Below are 19,197 nucleotides of genomic sequence, written 5' to 3'. Positions count from 1 at the left end.
CTTAATAATCTCGTTTATTGATCGATAATTTACGATTAAGCTACGTTATACGTGTTTGATGAAAGTGCGATTTTTACTTCATAAGCATGCCGTCAACAATAACGTAAGAAATGGTTTATCGTTTAAAGCCGTGATAAGAAAAGAATGTAACAATAACATTCGTTTCTGCAGGTTCTTGCACGTTCTTTATGAGTCATTCGACTTTTTACAGGTTTCGCGTTGAAACGATATTGAACAAAGAGAAGAAAAAATTGCAACTAAGAGAAACGTAACTTGATACAAATTTTATACGCATAAATTTTTCACTAATAATATGTTGCAATTCTTTTTATCATTACTTACCTTATCTACAAGTTATGATTCTTAGAAGATAACAATTGTAGAAGTCTTACTCGAAATTATTTAAAATTCACATTTTGTACGAATATCATATAGTATATTTCTCAATTAACGATTGATATGCAACGATTTCTGAGAGTTTTAGAGACTTATCAAAAATCGACTTCTTTCATTGAAACAAATAATTATGCTACATATATATATAAAAGAAAAAAATAAATATAGATTACAAAGACGTAAGTGTGTTCGACGTATTATTACTGCATGCGATATAGTACGACACGTGTTTTTGGCTCCAATAAACAATGTTTATTTGGTATACGTGTAGAGCCTTTTTTAAAAACACAACTGCGTACATATGAACAAATTATAGTTAACTATTATAATTCTAAATACGCGACGTATGTATGTATTTCAGCGGGTTTTATCTCTTTTTTTCTCTACGAGCGTCTTTTTCATGTTTCTTCCTATTTTCCTATACATTTACATTAAATACATGTAATACATTACCAACTGCCATTAATATATTATATATATATATATATATATATGTATATATTTGCTTTTTCGTTTATATGTATACACGCACATACATATATATTATATATACATATAAACGAAACAATACTGCTTTTTTTTCACATCGTAAAAAGTTACTTCGGATACATTGGAACATTATTTTATTATTAATCTTACCTTTTTACGACTTTTGTTTCTACTGATCCCTTACAACAGACTTTCACCACGAAAATGACAAACACACAAACGATTATTTCGAGCGTGATTTAAAAGTATCGCTTCCAGATATCTTTTTTTTTTCTTTTTTGCTTTTTTCAAATCCTGTTTATCCGTGTCGAGGACACACGATAATCCAATTTGACGTATCGTAAAAAGAATAACACGTCGCTAAACGTACACAGCGAAACTATGCATTGTATATATAGGGTCTAATTTACGTGGTAGCGTTTTCCAAACCACACCGTATTCTATGGTGTGCTGCAAAATCTTTCCTCTAAACTCTAAACAGTCGTGGAGCCGGAAGTGGGCGACGATTAAATCATTTATTTTATTAAAAGGAAGGAATTTCTAAATTTCGATTATTTAACGTAAATAAATTATAAAGAAATCGTGGAAGGAATTGTAAGACTTCCGAATCCACCCCTGCATCTAATCCTAAACCACGGCTATCCAAGATATGGATTTTCGTTCCTTCCTAAACCCCGGCACGCGATAATACATGCTTTCTTCCTAACGCTAATTTAGTTTGGAAAACACTGTTCTTTTATATATATTTATACTATACACGAACAACACGATTAATTACGATCATCTCATAATCTTCGTTTTGTAATGTAGTACCTATAAAAAAGCTGACCAGCAGTAAAAGCGCGAAATATTTAAGAACTAATTTCCGGATAATTCAACCTTGCGATTTATAAACTGAACGATTATCGCTGGAATAGAAATATAATACAAAATAAACTAATCACAGACACCGTGTCTTGATATTATTTCTTTCAATGTATTTACAGACTCTCCGCAAGATTGATGATAATTAAAAACAATATTTGCTAATTACTCGATACACACACGCCGTTATAATGATTCCACAATCGAATTTGCCGGCAATTTTTATTTCTTTCCTTAATTTCGGTTAATGTAACCTTTTCGAAGCGACAGATATAAGACGCGTGTGTAATTCATTTTCAAGAATGACCTGAATTTACCCCGGCTATGCACCATATCTATGTATCTATGTACGTTTGTGTGCACGCGCGATCACGCTCTGTGCCTATCTATATAGGTGTGTATGCGTATGTATATGTGTGTACATATGCGACGACGCACAGATAAGATTCCCTTGCCTATCTGTAGTCTGAGCTCGGTTACGTAACAACTATGCATTCCCTTTTGTGTACGCTGTTTTAACAGCAATTTTTTCTTTTTTTTTTTTTTTCAATGTTAATTCAATTATCAACGTTTGCCGAACGCGTTACGTAAACAATGATCGCACATTCACAAGCGAGGAACAAGTATGTCGAGATTCAATCGACAAGAAAAAAAAAAAAAAATAAAGGAAAAGAATATTCGTTTCGTCGTTGTAGATCATAGTATGTCTCTAACAAGAGAACACCTTCGGACTCTTACGTTAAGATCTGAATAAAACTTAGCGGATCAATCTATGAATCCACAAAGTTTCACTCAAATCGATAAGATTTCAATGTCCTTGTAAAGAAGTTCTGAGCTTCCTCCACTCCCGGATCCTTCCACCTTAAACCTACTTGAAGGAAGAAAAGAAAGACACAGGGGAGGATCTCAGATATTCCCTTCGACATCTGTTATAAATTAAGCTAAAATATCTGACGGATTAAAGATTGACTTATATGTTATGGCGGTTCAACGTGTGCCTGTATTTTATTGGTTAAGAGGAGGAATATATGAGAGAGTGAGACGGAGAGAAATGGAAGGAATGGAAGACCGTTTCGTTCAGGGTCTACTAGCAAAGTCTGCTGTTGACACTTGTCGGATTGTTGCAATTTTATGCCTGTAAATTGATTACTGGTAGGGTACACCGCGAGATTATCAATTTTCGAGTTGTAGATAAAATGTAAAAAATGAAGTGTATAGTATCAAAATCACGAATACGTGACATCCGACGTCAAAGCGATTTCGATCTGCAACGGTCAGGGTTTACGAGAATTATAATTTCCGTACATAATGTACGAATTCTACCTCGAACATTACGTAAATTATTACACAATCGAAATTACCAGCCACAAATGTATGTACAGGATGAAGTTTAGGAAGAAACAGAGAACACGAATGTGAATGGTACTATGTCAATTCAGAGACTCTGGATTTGTTCTTGTTATGGTAAATATACTAATTACAGTTGACTCAAAGAGTCAGCAATGACTCTCTTCACTGAACATATTTATATCTCATTTGACAACTACGTCGACGACTATGGAAAGCAACACAAATGGCGTTTAATATTCAAGAGATGTTTGCTTGAAAAAAATAGGTCACAGGATGGCATTGGTAAACGGAAAGATCAATTGATGTTCCTTTTTAATACGTTTGGTTAGTATGGATCGGGAAGATAAATGATTAAAGAAAGGATTTCTTTCGTAGCATGTTTAGTTGGTTAGAGGATAGTTAAAAAGTGCGAATAAAGTTGTTTATGGGTTTATTGTCATGGGAGCTGACAGTAAGCTCTTTGCACGTGTGTGTACAGCCTTTTCAATCGGCCACCATATCTCTTCCCGTAATACCGTCACGGTCGAGGACAAGAATTTACCCAATCTTGTTAATTGCGCAATATTCGACTATCGATCAAACAAAGTTCACCAGGGAAAAATAAACTAAATGAAAATGAAAGAGAAATCAACTTTTGGAAATTTCTCTGGGTATCATAACGTGTTGCGTCTACCCTGTATAACAGGTTTTGTATAACATTTTTATTTTTTATTTTTTATTTAACAAGTTTTATAACTTATTATGTTATGTTATGTTATGTTATATAGCGTAGACGCAAATTAACAAGCAAGAAGCTAAATCGAGCCAAGGAGCAGTATAGGTGGTGTATTGGTGTCCTGCAATGTGAGAAAGAGAGCGAGAATAATTATTCGTTCAGAGTTTCGACACTTCCGCCGAAGAAGATGCAAGTTCACGAATACACTGTATGCACAGTGTTAATTACTTCCCTCCCCTCCACCCGCCTTCTTACCTATCTAAATGTGTTACCTATCTTTAATAAGGATAATTAAACATCTGCTATCTAATCATAAATTGTGCGCGTGTAATGTATATATCACCCGCCATACTTTACCACTGTACAATTGAAATTTTAGGCTAAAGTAGGTTAGATATTTATTACATATGTATATGTATATAAGCGAAGCGAAAGTAATCAATGTGCAAAAAGCGTACGCATGTATGTGTATACGCTGTGCCCCAAAAAAGAAGAATGCATAAATGAGAAAGTATTAAAAAAAGAAAAAAATACCGGCGATGAAAGATATACTATTTTCTATTGTTATTAAAAACATAGAGTTATCGTTGAACGTGAAGAGTGATACTGATCGGTAACAATCATTATTACGGAATAATCCATCTTTAACCCTTCTATTGTGTCCGAATCTATACGACCCGATCTTGATCTGTATGATAACTTTGTTAAGGACATATTTGCTAGCCTAACGTAAACACTTTTCAATAAATACAATTAATATATTTCAATCACTGTGACCTGCAACTTGGTAAATCACCGATAACCGTTGATTAAACACGCTATCGGTGAAATATAAAAGCCGGAAAAGTATGTATCGGTGATCGACAGCATAAAGGAATTAAAAATAAAAATCAATTTTTAATCGTACGAGAAACGATACAATCGTTCTTTCCCATTCCAATTCAACAAGTTAAAACGAGCAAAGAGAAGCTCGCATATATTTCGAATATCTAACGGTGATAATTCAACAGTAGTTGAAGATAATTTATCAATTGTCACTGATAACTCTACTTTTTCTACCGACTGTGCCAACTACCGATGAATCAACGCAGTTATAATATGTGAAAATAACAAATATAAAGTCCACGTTTTTTCTTATATTTCTAAATTTGACAAACTTTCATTTATGAAGAGAAAGGCAAATTTCGAGGGATATATTTAATACTGTCAGCTAGAAGCATATTTAGGCTTACTTATCTTGGCTGGCGTATAGAGAATCCCATAGAGAAGTAACGGAAGGTATATAGAATAAGAATTTCAGAGCAACGATATCTCTTCAACGGTTTCGTCAAATTTCTCGTATAACCAGACTCGATGATAGGATCTGAAATATGGTAAACGGATAAATCGGTACCAATTGAATTATAGGACGCGTGGGTTGATTATATCTTACCCAAATGATTGAATCCTAACAGCAATGTTAACGTTGACGAACAATTAATTAGATTTTATAGGTGAACGTCCTTTTCTGTAACGTATTCCAAGTAAACCAGCCAAATAAATACGTAGACATTATGCAACTTTTCTAATATTACATATATAATATGCAAATATGTACAAGGAAATTACCAGAACACCTGGAAAAAATCAAGGTTTTCATTTTCTTTGTATTATGCTATTTTGGCCCAATTTTCTAAAAAGAATATCACCACAACGACATATACCACATGTCCTATTGATGAATACAATATACTATACGACTTTAATATTTTATACTAAAAGTAGAAGAAACCGGAAATGATATTCTATTGTACAAAACTAAATATACCGTCAGTATTTTTAATTAACTTGTAACGACCTATGTGTAAACGCTAAATCGGAAGGCCTATGCTTATATTTTATAACATAATCGGTTCACGTGCATACAACTTGGTTATTCAGCGTGGTGTTCAATTTGGAAAAAAGGGAAGATTTGTACAAACGGCGTTTGTCTCTTGGAATTTCAGTCGCGATAGAAACAATGATGAAGTTAAATAACAAACGATAAATGAAAAGTATTTCGTTTTTCAAACGATCTACCAAGAGAACAAAATGCAAATTGTGTCCTTTATCTAATTGTAATGAAACGACTATATGTTTAAAACATAATAAACATACATGTAAAAAACACATATAATTGCATAAATTGAAAAAAAAAAATAAAATAAAATAAAATATAAAGTACTTTTCTGTTTTTAATTTTTTCTCTGTATTTTTTTTCATTTTCGTAACCTTTCAATTGAATTCTTATTTCATAACATAATCTTTGTAATTTAATTACAAGTTTTTTTTTTTTCATACAGTACACATTTAAAATTATTATGCTTTAACTTTATTTCTGGAAACATGTATGTATATGTATATTTTTTGTCTCTGGGTATATCTGACCCGAACACAATTAACGTGCTTTTTTTTTATGAACACAATAAAAGGGTTAATAAAAATGTAATTTGGACAAACAGTATCAGTACCCACTTTATCATCGAAATTTACCTAGCTGTATACATACTATATATTAGCGATAAGAATAATTAAACGCATGAAGTTGACGATCCATTTTTTATATCATTATCCTTTTCTCTTCTCTCTCCCTCTCACAACACTTCTTTAACCAATAAACCACACACACATCGAACCGCCATATACTGTTTTCCACACACAAATTGTACGTTCTTCGCTTTTTCTCGTATTCAGATATTATAATTTCATTTGTTTAGACTTGTTGTATAGACGTTCATCTGCAATCTGTATACTGCCACTTCAATCGCAATTAATATATAATTGTGCTAAATATTCTTTTATCAATAACATTTGTTTTCTTTATACACTCAGTAGAGCCGATTATCTTAGTTGATGATAATTCAATGTCAAATTACACTACAAATGATTACTATACAGTGAAAGAGAAATGTTTCGGCATGGGATATTTGGGGTCTTTCCTCAGTGTTAACTCCCTGTTTGCCTGTTGCTTCGTTTTTTTTTTTTTGTTTTTTTTTTTTTCATATCTTCTGTACATACATCCTCTTCCTGCAAGACTGAATTATTTTCCTCGATTTCAAATATTTGAATCAATTAACAGATTTCGGCACTCTTGTTACTTGCTTGCAGTATTTTCAACAATAGTGTCATTTATGTAATGAATATGTACTTATTAAATGCTTGGACTCTAATATATCAACTTGAATACAGTATTACAGAAGGATGCTTAGATGAGTCGACGTGAGTATGCATGGAAAAATGTGTTTAAGTAAAATGTCGAAACAAGTCGCAATATAATAGTCGGGGAGCGCTGTTGATTGCAGGCGACGAGTCTTGCATTCCTGCCACTAAAATATTTTTACTTGGTGTACAAGTAGATGGCAACGATGAGACCGTAGAGACCCAATACTTCAGCGAAGATTAGAATCAAGATCATACCGACAAAGAGGCGAGGTTGTTGAGCGGTACCTCTTACACCCGCGTCACCAACAATACCAATGGCAAATCCGGCAGCTAGACCAGAAAAACCTACGGCTAAGCCAGCACCCAGATGAATAAAACCCCTATTAAAAAGAGAAAAAATATGTTTGTTATCTATAAGTTGATTACATACAAATGTACTAACGTTTAAATAAAGCAAAAGAATTAAAAACTAGTTAAGCCCCAAACTGATTAAGTAGAAATACATATAGACAAGCATTATTAAGTATTTTATAGTAATTAACTATCAATGCTATCGTGTAGAACAAATTACCTAAATATTTAAACAAGCAATATCATCATGTTATATTTTTAATGATTTTCTTTTAAAATAAATTTATATAGCAATGTTTAAATGTTTTAAATATACTTACAATAATAAAAAATAAATGTAATTCTTTCTGTATTATGCTAAATTATTGTACTATCATCAACCCAAACTATATTTTTTTTATTAAATTAGAAGAATTAAGAAAATGATAACATACTTGAAAAGACTGTATTTACTAGGTTCCTCTAGATCGCCAGCAATGAGAACAGCTACTACAAGACCATAAATGGCAATGATACCAGCCATAACAACAGGAATGATAGATTTCATGATAAGTTCTGGCCTCATAACAGACATTGCCGCAATTCCTGTACCTGACTTTGCTGTGCCATACGCCGCTCCCAGAGCTGTAAGTAAAACAGGCATAACATTGTATTTGTTTTCTCTGTAAGCATCTATCGATGAAAGAATGAAAATGTAATGTTAAAAGTTATATACCCTTTAATACTTGCAACAAATTATAACACCAAACTACAACAACTTCGTGAATATATTTATAAATACTTTATTGGCTATGACACAATAAGAACACGAACATGAACATTATGGAATATCGAGTTATTAAATATTTATTGCATCTTTATTTTATATTTTGAACCTTTATATCTGGTAATAAAATATTTAATAGATTCCTGTAGTTTATTACTCCTGAACATTGGAGTACTATCGATCTCGTTTAATATTGATCTTAACGACGAGGTCACGGACCCGATTTCAATAGTATTATTGAATTTCGTAGCTGTTTTCATTGACATGTTTCAATTTTGTATATAGATTCGAAAAGTGAACGATTTTACAGCTATGTTACGAGCGATTATTCCGCCGAGACTGGAAATCGTAGTCACATGATTCTCACGTTGGCAGTCACATGATTATCATGTAAGTCCCATCCCGTGAGTAGGGGGCGTGGCACAAGCGGACAATCGTTTCTCGTTTCTTTTAAATTTTTCACTCTTTATTTAATTGTAAAAGAAAGAAAGAGGTGGTGCGTTTGAATAAACAGGACGAGAAATGTTTGTTACGCGTAGAAAAAGGTGCGCAAAAACACGGAAGCGTTAGATATTTCGATTCGAATAGAATCTATTTGAATCGAAAGGAAGATTTTTCATGCATTCGAAATTTCTCATGCTTTTGCTTCGCAAGTCTAGCCTTCCTCGTGTGTCACCGTCCATTCAAGACTGGCGCACACGGGAAAAGGGATTCGTATTGATTTCCTTGATAGGGACTGACGCTTCAAAGTTTAAGTTTTCGCGTCTGAAATATCTGTTATTTTTTTTTTTTTTTTATTATTACGTTCAAGGGAATTTGAAAATCATTAAACTGAGATCGATAGGCGATGATATCAATTATCTCGATGGAATCTTCCACTTGATTCATGAATTCTGTGTTTTCTCCACCCGTCAACTAACACAGACTTTTACTAAGAAGTACTCAACGAGGTCAGCATTACGAAATAACCGTAGCCAGCCTCGAATGTCGTGAATACAGTAATACTTCGATAAATCCTACTACTGGAACCGAGTTCCGCGACAATTACCGAGGGAGGCACCTGTTCCAGACATCTTACGTCTCCGACTTCAACTCGTTCGTCATTTTAGTTTATTTTATAAACGAAAAACAATACAAACAAGTCAAATAAAGTGAAATGTTACTTTCATTGTGAATCATCGTTCGAATAGGATTTTCATCTGCTTAAAATAACGTTACGATGATCAAGTAAAAATATGCAACGATTTTATTTATTTTATGTTTTGATCATTAAATATGTAGTTTATCGACTGTTGATCAGTGGACGATAAATAATACACCAAAAATAATTCCAGGAAGTATCAGAAGGGATAATTAATGCGACAATTACCGAGGCAACGATTGCGACTCTTAAAGAGGCGATACGATACGTTTCTGTTGTAATGTAAAATTAAGCTCGTTGAATTGCGTCGCGTCTACCTACAGAACATTAAGAAATTGCAGATGTACGTGCCTAAAAAACTGGCGTTTCAAAATTGAATCTGTATCCTTGACATCTTCGGCACTTCGGATTAGAATACACCTGTGTTGCTATACTATGTTATACATTGCAAGGTAATAGGCTTGACAATGACAAAAGGTATCACAAATCATTTAACGGAATTATAAAAATTTTGTATCCGTTTATCCTTGTCGATAAGTTTAATGTTGGTACTAAATAATCAGCAAAGAATTTATGAGTCATATCGTGTAACGAGCAAATTAAAATGCTTCCTACAATATACTATCGTACAACAAAATTAATTTATCCTTTAGGGTTTATTCTGTTTTCTATATTTTATGTCGATTCGCAGCAAAGAAAATGGCGTGCGTTCAGTTGAGTTAACCAAGGTTAGGTACACTTTGAAAACCATGTTTTCTCTATAACCGTGTTAGATTTATTACCAGATGAGTTATTAATAAATGCACTCGTACTCTCTTTCACCAAACGTCTAGCCGATTTCAAACAATTGAAACTCACCAGAAAATATAATGGCTGAGGCGGCGCCCATCACTCCAAAGAAGGGCGCGTAAACAGGACGTTCTTCCGTAAGTTCGCCGGAGCTACTCATTTTGATGTGTTTAAGACTCGTAGGTCAATTTGATTACGAGTATTTACAGGTTGTCGAAACGCGAACGTCGGATAAAAGAGCGATCTTCACGCACTCACTTCGCTAAACTAGTGCCACTGTCAACTATGGCCTACCGTACAGGAGTGCGGGTCATGTGACGAGTGACGAGTGAGAGAAGAAGAGGCTGCCGAAAATCGAGAATGTCTATTCGCCTGCCATTGGTTCGCAACTGCAGACTACACCGTTGTCAGCGAATCCTGAGCCGTCTTTTATCTTTTATATCTGACGTCAAGCTGTCCTATAGGCTCTCTGAACGAGCACTGCGCACTGTTATTGCGCAAGCTTTTGCTTTGCTGAGCGCGTGACGGGCGTTTTCTATTGTTTATTCGCATTTTATTAACATTTTTATGAATTTAACATTTATAAAAATGTGTTAAATATTTCTTTACATATAATATTTGTTACTTGAAAACATTGTATTGAAATCACATAGCGATTTGAGGTTATTCCGCTTAAATCTTTGCAAACACGTGACTAAATTCAAACGTTGCTGAGCTATTGAATTTTCAATTTAAAAACTATAAAATTGTTGTAATAATTTAAATTAATTATACTATGCAATTTAAACACTGATGTTATAATACTATTTTACGATACAGTTTTTATTAAACAAATGAATTCCGACCGTTTAATTTCAGTTACATAAATAAAGTACTATAAAATGTACTGCTGCTGTACATTGTGGTATGATTTTGTAATAATTTGTATAATAAAATTTGAAATACATAACATTTTCATCAATCTTAATCAATATATTCCATTATTAAATTTGTTATAATATTTCTAATTTTTTGAGCCAACACCTTAACTTTAAGCACGTGTTCGAACTTATTGACCGGAAGTACCATTGCAGCGGTTCTAACATACTTGATTCAAATACCATGATAAACGTGTTTAATGATATCGAAACATTTTTGTAATAAATAACATATAGACACACGTTAAATAATCATGAAATTTGCATATAAGGTAAACGAGATACTGTAAATCCAGAATTTCTTAAATAAATGCTTTACAAATGTAATACAAATGTCAATATCGTTCATGTAGTGTTTCTAACCTAACTTAATAACATATTACATTTCCCTTTTTTGCATATTATTTTTAATAATTTGTGAATTTGTTATTAAATGTTTCTTACAGTTCAGTAATCTGCTTGGTGCAGTTTACCGCAAAGGAAATTTGATATTTTCTCCAGATGGATCTACAGTCATTAGCCCTGTAGGCAATCGGATAACAATATATGATCTCAAAAAGTAAGCATAGTGAATGCAATACAACAGAAAGATTTGTTGATATTTAAGTAATTACTGTACTCTTTAACATTTCTTATTTCAGTAACAAATCAAGTACTTTACCTATAGAGAGTACCTACAATTATACATGTATGGATTTGTCTCCTAATGGAACTTTATTAATTGCAGTTAATGAAGGTATGATTTATATATATATTTGTATAATTTATGTGTATCAAATTAGTTTTATAATTGTTGAATATTTTACAGTGGGAGAAGGAAATATAATTAGTATGATTAGTAAAATGGTAATACATAAATATCATTTTAAACAACGAGTCAGGTGTGTAAAGTTTTCTCCAGATGGTAAACATTTTGCAGTATGCAAGGAACATAAAGGTATGGGTGTATTGTAATTAATATGCATACAGCACATTGTATTTAAAATTGAAATAATGATAATAACTGTTTCAGTATTTATTTTCAATGCACCCAACTTATATTCGTGTGAATATAATCCCTTTATCATGGAACATGTATTTCTTGGAGCTGTAGATGATACCACTTGTATCGATTGGTCTTATGATTCAAAACTAATAGCTGTTGGTTCTAAGGATATGACTACAAAAATATATGGAATAGAAAAGTTTGCAAATTTTAGGTATATTAGTCTTGGTAGCCACTCTGATGCAATAGTAGCATGCTTTTTTGAGAAGAAAACTTATGATCTGTCTACAATTTGTAGGTAAATATTTAAAATACGATCGATATTAAATTATTGTGTTATAATTACACATTTATTACATAGGAATGGACGACTTTGTATTTGGGAATGTACAATTAATCCAGAAGACTTAGTGCAATGGGAACCTCGTTCTAAAAGAGACAAACACGAAGATAGTGATATAGAAGATGATATTGATGTTGAAAAAGTTATAGAGAAAACAGACAAACAAGCTAAAGCTTATGAACATAGCTTACAACAATCTCGTAATTTTTCTTTTATTGATGAGTAGACTATATGAAAAAAATATATATATATATAAAATATATAACATGATTTATGTTTCAGAAAATGCGATTGAAACAGAGAATGATAAAAATTCTGACAATGATACAGAAATAAAAAAATTACGTTATCAGAAATTATGTCGCCATTACTTAACTAATGAAGTTCAGAAAGAGAGGAAAGAAATAGTGAAACTTACTGCTGCTGCGTATCATCAAGAAACTCATATTCTAGTGGTAGGCTTCAGTAATGGTTCATTCTATTTGTATGAAATGCCTGAAGTAAATATGATACATTCCCTTAGGTATTTCTTATATTAATGTTGTTTTCTATATGAATCTGTTCTTCAACAATTATACTTACATTACTTTTTTTTAGTATATCGCAACAATATATTTCATCTATCGCGATAAATTCAACTGGCGATTGGATAGCTTTAGGATGTTCTACAGCTGGACAATTATTAGTATGGGAATGGCAAAGTGAAACTTATGCAATGAAACAGCAAGGACACAGTAATAATATGAATTGTTTAGCGTATAGTCCAGACGGCCAATACATTGTTACTGGAGGTGACGATGGGAAAGTTAAATTATGGAATACAACGAATGGTTTTTGTTCTATTACATTTCAAGAACACACGTCAACAGTGACAGGGGTGTTATTTAGTCACAATAGAAAATTTATCGTTTCTACGTCACTCGATGGAACTGTTAGAGCATATGATTTAGCAAGATACAGAAATTTTAAAACTCTTACTTCACCGCGTCCAGTACAATTTTCCTGCGTCGCATTAGATTCAAGCGACGAGTTTCTTGCTGCAGGAGGTCAAGATTTCTTTGAGATTTATCTATGGAGCGTTAAACTGGGTACCCTTTTAGAGGTACATGTTTAACAATTATATTTAATGTTTTAGATGTTCTGTGGATTATTATCTAAATATAAATTTCTCTGTTAGATATTAAGCGGACACGAAGGCCCGGTTGTCAGCTTGGCGTTCAATCCAAATATTGCAAGTACAGAATTGGTATCTGTTTCTTGGGATAAATCTCTGAAAATATGGAACGCTGTTGAGAATGGTTCTTCACACGAAACGATACAATTAACTTCGGACGGTTTATATGTTACTTACAAGCCAAATGGTGAAGAAGTAGCGGTTGCTACTTTGGATGGGCATATCTCATTTTTTGATTGTAAAACGGCAGTACAAACTGGCAGTATTGAAGGAAGAAATGATTTAGGTAGCGGTAGATCTGAAACTGATCTGATTACGGCAAAGAAAAGTTTACAGGGAAAGTAAGTATATCGATGAGTATGAAATTAAAATTGAGCGTTCAAGTTATATTAATTCAATCATACGTTTAGGGCTTTCACCTCCTTATGTTATTCAGCCGATGGCACCTGTATATTAGCTGGTGGACAATCAAAGAATATATGTATTTATAATGTACAAGAGTGTATGCTGGTAAAAAAATTTGTTGTAACACAAAACAGATCGTTAGACGCTGTTGATGTAAGTAACTTTTGTATTATTATTTTTACTATTTTCTGTTTGAGATTTCTATAAAATCTGCTTTTATATAGGAGTACATAAACAAACGAAAGTTAACAGAATTTGGAAGTAAGGCATTAATTGAAGAGCGCGAGGAAAACGAAGGAGGAAATGTAACGTTACGGTTACCAGGTGTTAAAAGTGGAGATATGGCAAGTAGAAGTATAAAACCGGAAGTGAGAGTATTTAGTTTACAGTTTTCTCCAACAGGTAAAAATCAATTGTATAAGTTACATTGAATAACAGTACTGTATGAACTTTTATATATTTTTTATATTATAAGGACAAGCATGGGCGGCTGCTACAACAGAAGGTCTACTAATATACTCGTTAGATGTTGGTCTGGTGTTTGATCCATTCCAATTGGAATTGGGCATAACACCAGATACTGTAAAAATAGCTTTAAATGAAAATGAATACGCAAAAGGTTTGAAATGTTTAAATATATAATTCTATTTTTCATTTAGAATATGTACTGATAACAATTATTTTCAGCATTAATGATGGCTTTGAGATTAAATGAAAAATTGTTAATACAACGTGTTGTAGAAAATATTCCACTGTCAGATAGTAAGTATATAACTGATTAACATATTACCGAATTAGTTGGTAGACATATACTTACTACATTTTGTTTCAGTTGAATTAACTACAGCAAATTTACCTGACATTTATGTCGATAAGGTGTTAAAGTTTATAGCGTCAGAATTGGAGTTAACTAGACACGTCCACTTTTATCTCCTTTGGATAGAAACAATATTAACTAAACATGGAGCAAAAATTAATTCAGCGCTTCAAATGCCGATATTACTGACGCTCCATAAAAATATGCAAAAGAAATATGATGATTTAAGCAAAATGTTTGTTATTTTACAATTCTTACATATTAATTCACATATCAATTTAACGAGTAACGTTAATTAACATCTTTACGTTTGTAGATGTGATTTTAATCAGTATACAATGAGTTACCTGAAAAAGGTTGGGGAGTTCAAAGCTAAGAAACCTATGAATGTAGAAATAAATAGTGACGAGGAATCTGAAAAATCTTCAATCGAAGAAATGGATGTTGACTGAAAAAGAACAATATTTTATAAATACAGGTGTGTAGATGTATATAAATATATCACGCGTATGTATAAATTTCTCTATGGTAACTATAAATTTTTAATAAATTTGTTAATTATTTTTTACCAACATTTGTTTTATTTTCCTTATAGTATCGTTTTTTCTTTAAATAGTCACTTCTCAAACTAATTTTTAAAGCATATGATACTTCTATACATTGTACTATATTTCATGAAACGTTCTTAAAACATTTTATAGCGTACTTCGATGCAGTGAAGTACAATAATTCGATCGGTGAACTTTGCTAATAATTTATACATTTTTATTATGCATCAGAAGGCTTAAGCTGCTTTCTTAAGCAATAGTATTGGCCAATATAAAACGATAAATAGCATAAATAATATAGGGAAACCTATTCTACTGTAAGTGTCAATCTTTTGTGATCGCGTTTTATACATACGTATTATCGGATACTCGTGATCTATCCATGCATTTTGTAAAAGATGCTTGCTACCAGCTCTGTTATTCTTTGTTTTTGGCGTATACGTTGTATCATAGTCCCAAATGCTTTGGCCTTTTTCCATAGCAATTATTCGCTGAAAATAACATAGATTTCTGTTTCTTTTTTAAATAAAATAATACTTTGATTACATATCAGAGTGTTAAAAACGGGTCCAATGTTTCAAAGGTATACAGCCAATACGAGTAAAAATAAAGAATCAATTATTATACAAACTGTTGAGTAATGCCGGGATAATAGAGATGTTTGAAGATCGTATTCCAACTGATTGCGCAAATCAAGCACCTTGACCACAACAAATTCACCAAGAGCAGCGAATACAAACATCATACAACCAGCCATCCAGACGTCCAGTGCCTATACAAAAAGAAATATTGTTAATCCAATATATTTATGATTGTTGAACTGGTTAATCGTTAATAAAACACACTTTTACATAAGCAACTGGAGGAATGTCACTTTTCAGACCAGTGAACATGGTGACTAGGGTGAGCATGCTGGTCACCAATAGAGCTACTCGTCCAGGAATCGCATCGAGACCCAACCAAAAGCTGAACCAAGACAGCATCACCACCAGGGTTGATGGAGCGAATGTCTGTATCAGATGATGACCAATTTGTCTCTCGAAACGGAAATAAACCACTAATCTTGAGAAGTTCCCTGTGAAATCATTTGATAAATATATTCCATGGCGATTTGAATAATTTCAGGCATTGAAACAAGGCATTAATACCACTTTTCTCCATCATATAATCAATAGTTTCTTCAGCAACCCTGGGCTTCCCAATATCGTATTGCAACAACTTCATTTCTGGGTTCACCGTCACATCACCCGCTCCCCATCTCAAGCGTACCTTCTGTTTGTGATAGGAAACTATCGCGAGTAACGCAGTTTTTCAAGTTAATCTAGAGACTCTATTGAACCAGGTTTATTGGGTAGAACTATCTACATGAAAATTGATGAGATGAAGGATGTTGATGGAATAACTACAGGGTGTCTCAAAGTATATTAATGTACATACTTATATTTGAAGCACAGTTTGATTTTTATTATCTTACAATATTCTTTGAGACACGATTGACTAAGCATCAGGAATAGGAAAGTTAAAAAACATAAAACTATTGTATGGTCAGTTTTAAGCGAGCGTTGCTTTGTCTAACTTACAACTTTCTATGTAGATAGGACAAGTTTGAATGTCCATTGGATAGAGTTGAAATTCCATTTGGCAAGCAATGATGGCGTGCATTCGAGCCGAATACTTCACAGTTTTGTTTCTGTATAATGTAACCGAGGAGAACTTGTGATTCAACGCGGCAATTTCTGAAAATAAATCGTTCGTTAAAGTGAAAAGTAAATTCGAGAGAAAAATGATGAAACTTACCAGAAACTTTTGCATTCAAGAAGTAAGGGTCTGGCTGCCAGAGGTTGTCAAAAAACTCTGGAGGTAAAGTCACGTAATCATCACCCTCTTCGAAGATATCTTCCGGCATCTCGAGTCGAGACTCGATCCAACTCTGACGAACGAACATATCCACTCTACTTGACAAGCAACACTGTTATTTTTCTATTTCATATCAAATGAATGGGTCACAAACATACATATATGTATTTATTCTCACCGAAAATCCATATCCTCCACGTTTATGGAATTGATATCAGCCACGAAGATATTGAAGTCCACTGTCACTGGCGTACCTCGTTTCGCCGGTGGCCTGATCTCTGTATCATTCACACATTTAATTACATGTTAATTAAGAAGTGTATACGTATAACGGACTGGTGCATGTACCAGGTATATTAAGAGTGTCCATCATGATGTATGGTAGTATTACCAGTGATTTATCATTGATATTAAACACTCGTGCAGCTAATTATTCGCGCTCTGAGAATGTGAAATTTATTACCGTGTATCGTTTCTTACGATTTATGAACGGGTTCGAACTTAAACGGAGACCAAGATTTTAACTTTTAAGAATATCCTCAGAAGTTGGAATTTTAAATTTTCATTTCGAACTTTAATTTCTTACATGCTTTGATTTTTTTCTATTATTTTACTTTGGCATAATTTTGCCTTATCACTGACTTTTTAATAACAAACCTTTCACATAGTGCTCTGGTAGAACGATTCTCGATTTTAGAGTGGAGTTTTTCATGTCGACCAAAGAAGAGCTGAAAATAAAAAATAAAAAAATAGATAAAAGATTGTTTACCACGTAATCTATAGAAAGCGGTGAAGTTTTGTAACAACCAATTTCTCGGTAATTTTTCAGAATGAAAACTTAGTTACCTCGCGATGGAACGAACTTCTGTGAAAAACTTGAGGGACGAGTAAAAAAGTATTGTCAGAAGCGTGTTCTTCATCCTAAGATTTCGACAACTGCCAATGCGTTTTGACCAACCTAACCGATCGGCAACGAACTATTCCTACCAATTAATCTATTACATAGCAGTTACACGCAATCTACTTCAATTGCAAATATCGTCGAATACCTCTAGCCTGCTTGTTATTACTTTTCTAGAGTTGCGCAACGTTTTTCTGTGGTCGGATAAACTTGTACAAACTTCCATCTCTGTATCTTTCTTTCTCGAACACTAATCAAAGTGTAATTCGAGTTTCACTTGAAACGATAAACTCAATCAAAGTCGATGCAACGATCAGATTTCATTGTTTTCGTTAATTCGAACGATAAGAAAAATTACCAGCTTGATTTACTGATTATAATGTAATTTGATGTATTGATTTAATCAGTGATTTACCTTCGATCATGGAAACGTTTATTTCTGATGACAGAAATTTAACTGATTGATCGGTGGAATGAATGGGGGTCCTAGGCGACCGCCTAGTCTGTCTATGCCCAGGACCGGTCCTGGTTGCCTTTAAATAACAATAAGAAAACGAGCCTATCAGAAAGAAACGTTTTCCATGATAAACATTTATTACAAAGAGAGATTCCACTGCTTTTGAACACTCGAGGCCTCGTAGCCCTAAGCCGTATAACAGTAACCAAATATCGAAAGGAGGAAGAAAAAGACCAGAGAGAGAGTGAGACCTGTTCGTCTTCAGTTAAAAGAGGCGTCCCTAAACAACCATCAGACTTAACAGAGACCGAGATTCCGATCTCGTGTACGCACTACAGACTCTTCTTCTTCTTCTTCTTCTTCTTCATCTACTCCCCTCCAGGATTTGACCTTTATGAGTGGACAACGGTACCAGCATCAGCCACATGCACCAGGATTAGACGTCACACTAGTCTGGAACTTGACCTCGATCGATGACCTCGATGAATCCTCCTCCTTTGTACACTTTTACCTCCATTCTTCCACCACTATTGACATAAAGTTCATTTTAAGTGATTTGAACAAATAAAAAGAAATATTGGTACGTGGGATTCATTGAAAATACCATTATTAAATTTTTGAGAGTGAACCCTTGTTCTGAGGCTGATAGACTCGTATATCTAGTTTAATAATTTATTGAATTCGAAGCAATTTCTTATTCTTGAAATTTTACATAACAGTTAATCATATGCGAAAAGGTGTTGAAAAAGTAA

The 19,197-nt window shown here is 33.3% G+C and overlaps 3 protein-coding genes across 7 annotated transcripts in view; 1 reads left to right on the top strand and 2 right to left on the bottom strand.

The window, feature by feature from the left end:
- Positions 1–2,396: 2,396 nt before the first annotated feature.
- Vha16 (vacuolar H+ ATP synthase 16 kDa proteolipid subunit) lies at positions 2,397–10,380 on the bottom strand. Of its 2 annotated transcripts, XR_013062868.1 has the most exons (4): positions 10,111–10,380; positions 7,780–7,969; positions 5,247–7,374; positions 2,397–5,177 (listed from the first exon to the last, which is right to left on the bottom strand). XR_013062868.1 is itself a non-coding variant. In XM_034339612.2 (3 exons), exons 1-3 carry the CDS (start codon positions 10,199–10,201, stop codon positions 7,170–7,172), a joined length of 486 nt encoding a protein of 161 aa, XP_034195503.1. In that variant the 5' UTR covers positions 10,202–10,380; the 3' UTR covers positions 2,397–7,169. The 2 variants fall into 2 exon arrangements, 1 of the variants encoding a protein (XP_034195503.1); XM_034339612.2 differs by having other exon boundaries at positions 2,397–7,374.
- Positions 10,381–11,110: 730 nt separating this feature from the next.
- Positions 11,111–15,134, top strand: LOC117611591 (periodic tryptophan protein 2 homolog). Its single transcript, XM_034339582.2, has 15 exons — positions 11,111–11,230; positions 11,405–11,517; positions 11,600–11,694; positions 11,767–11,895; positions 11,971–12,241; positions 12,305–12,486; positions 12,569–12,809; positions 12,884–13,388; positions 13,464–13,801; positions 13,871–14,018; positions 14,090–14,267; positions 14,341–14,484; positions 14,553–14,627; positions 14,698–14,917; positions 14,999–15,134. Exons 1-15 carry the CDS (start codon positions 11,213–11,215, stop codon positions 15,132–15,134), a joined length of 2,793 nt encoding a protein of 930 aa, XP_034195473.2. The 5' UTR covers positions 11,111–11,212.
- alka (glycine receptor subunit alpha alkaliphile) overlaps positions 14,995–19,197 on the bottom strand; it is a 7,260-nt gene continuing 3,057 nt past the window's right edge. For 2 of the 4 annotated variants that reach the window (XM_076690481.1, XM_034339599.2), the window contains 9 exons: positions 17,934–18,972; positions 17,745–17,815; positions 17,266–17,365; positions 17,028–17,182; positions 16,811–16,966; positions 16,379–16,519; positions 16,076–16,305; positions 15,862–16,002; positions 15,209–15,721 (listed from right to left, as the gene is read on the bottom strand). In XM_076690481.1, coding sequence (XP_076546596.1) covers positions 15,467–15,721; positions 15,862–16,002; positions 16,076–16,305; positions 16,379–16,519; positions 16,811–16,966; positions 17,028–17,182; positions 17,266–17,365; positions 17,745–17,815; positions 17,934–18,007 — 1,323 coding nt within the window. In that variant the 5' untranslated portion in view covers positions 18,008–18,972 and the 3' untranslated portion in view covers positions 15,209–15,466. Of the gene's footprint in view, positions 15,131–15,208; positions 15,722–15,861; positions 16,003–16,075; positions 16,306–16,378; positions 16,520–16,810; positions 16,967–17,027; positions 17,183–17,265; positions 17,366–17,744; positions 17,816–17,933; positions 18,973–19,197 lie in introns of those variants that run through there. The other 2 variants (XM_034339601.2, XM_034339600.2) reach the window with 2 other exon arrangements.

The sequence above is a fragment of the Osmia lignaria genome, chromosome 10 (assembly GCF_051020975.1).
Source record: "Osmia lignaria lignaria isolate PbOS001 chromosome 10, iyOsmLign1, whole genome shotgun sequence".
In the NCBI taxonomy this organism is placed as follows: domain Eukaryota; kingdom Metazoa; phylum Arthropoda; class Insecta; order Hymenoptera; family Megachilidae; genus Osmia; species Osmia lignaria.
The sequence above is the reverse complement of the archived record's forward strand: the minus strand, read 5'-3'. Positions and strand labels throughout refer to the sequence as shown.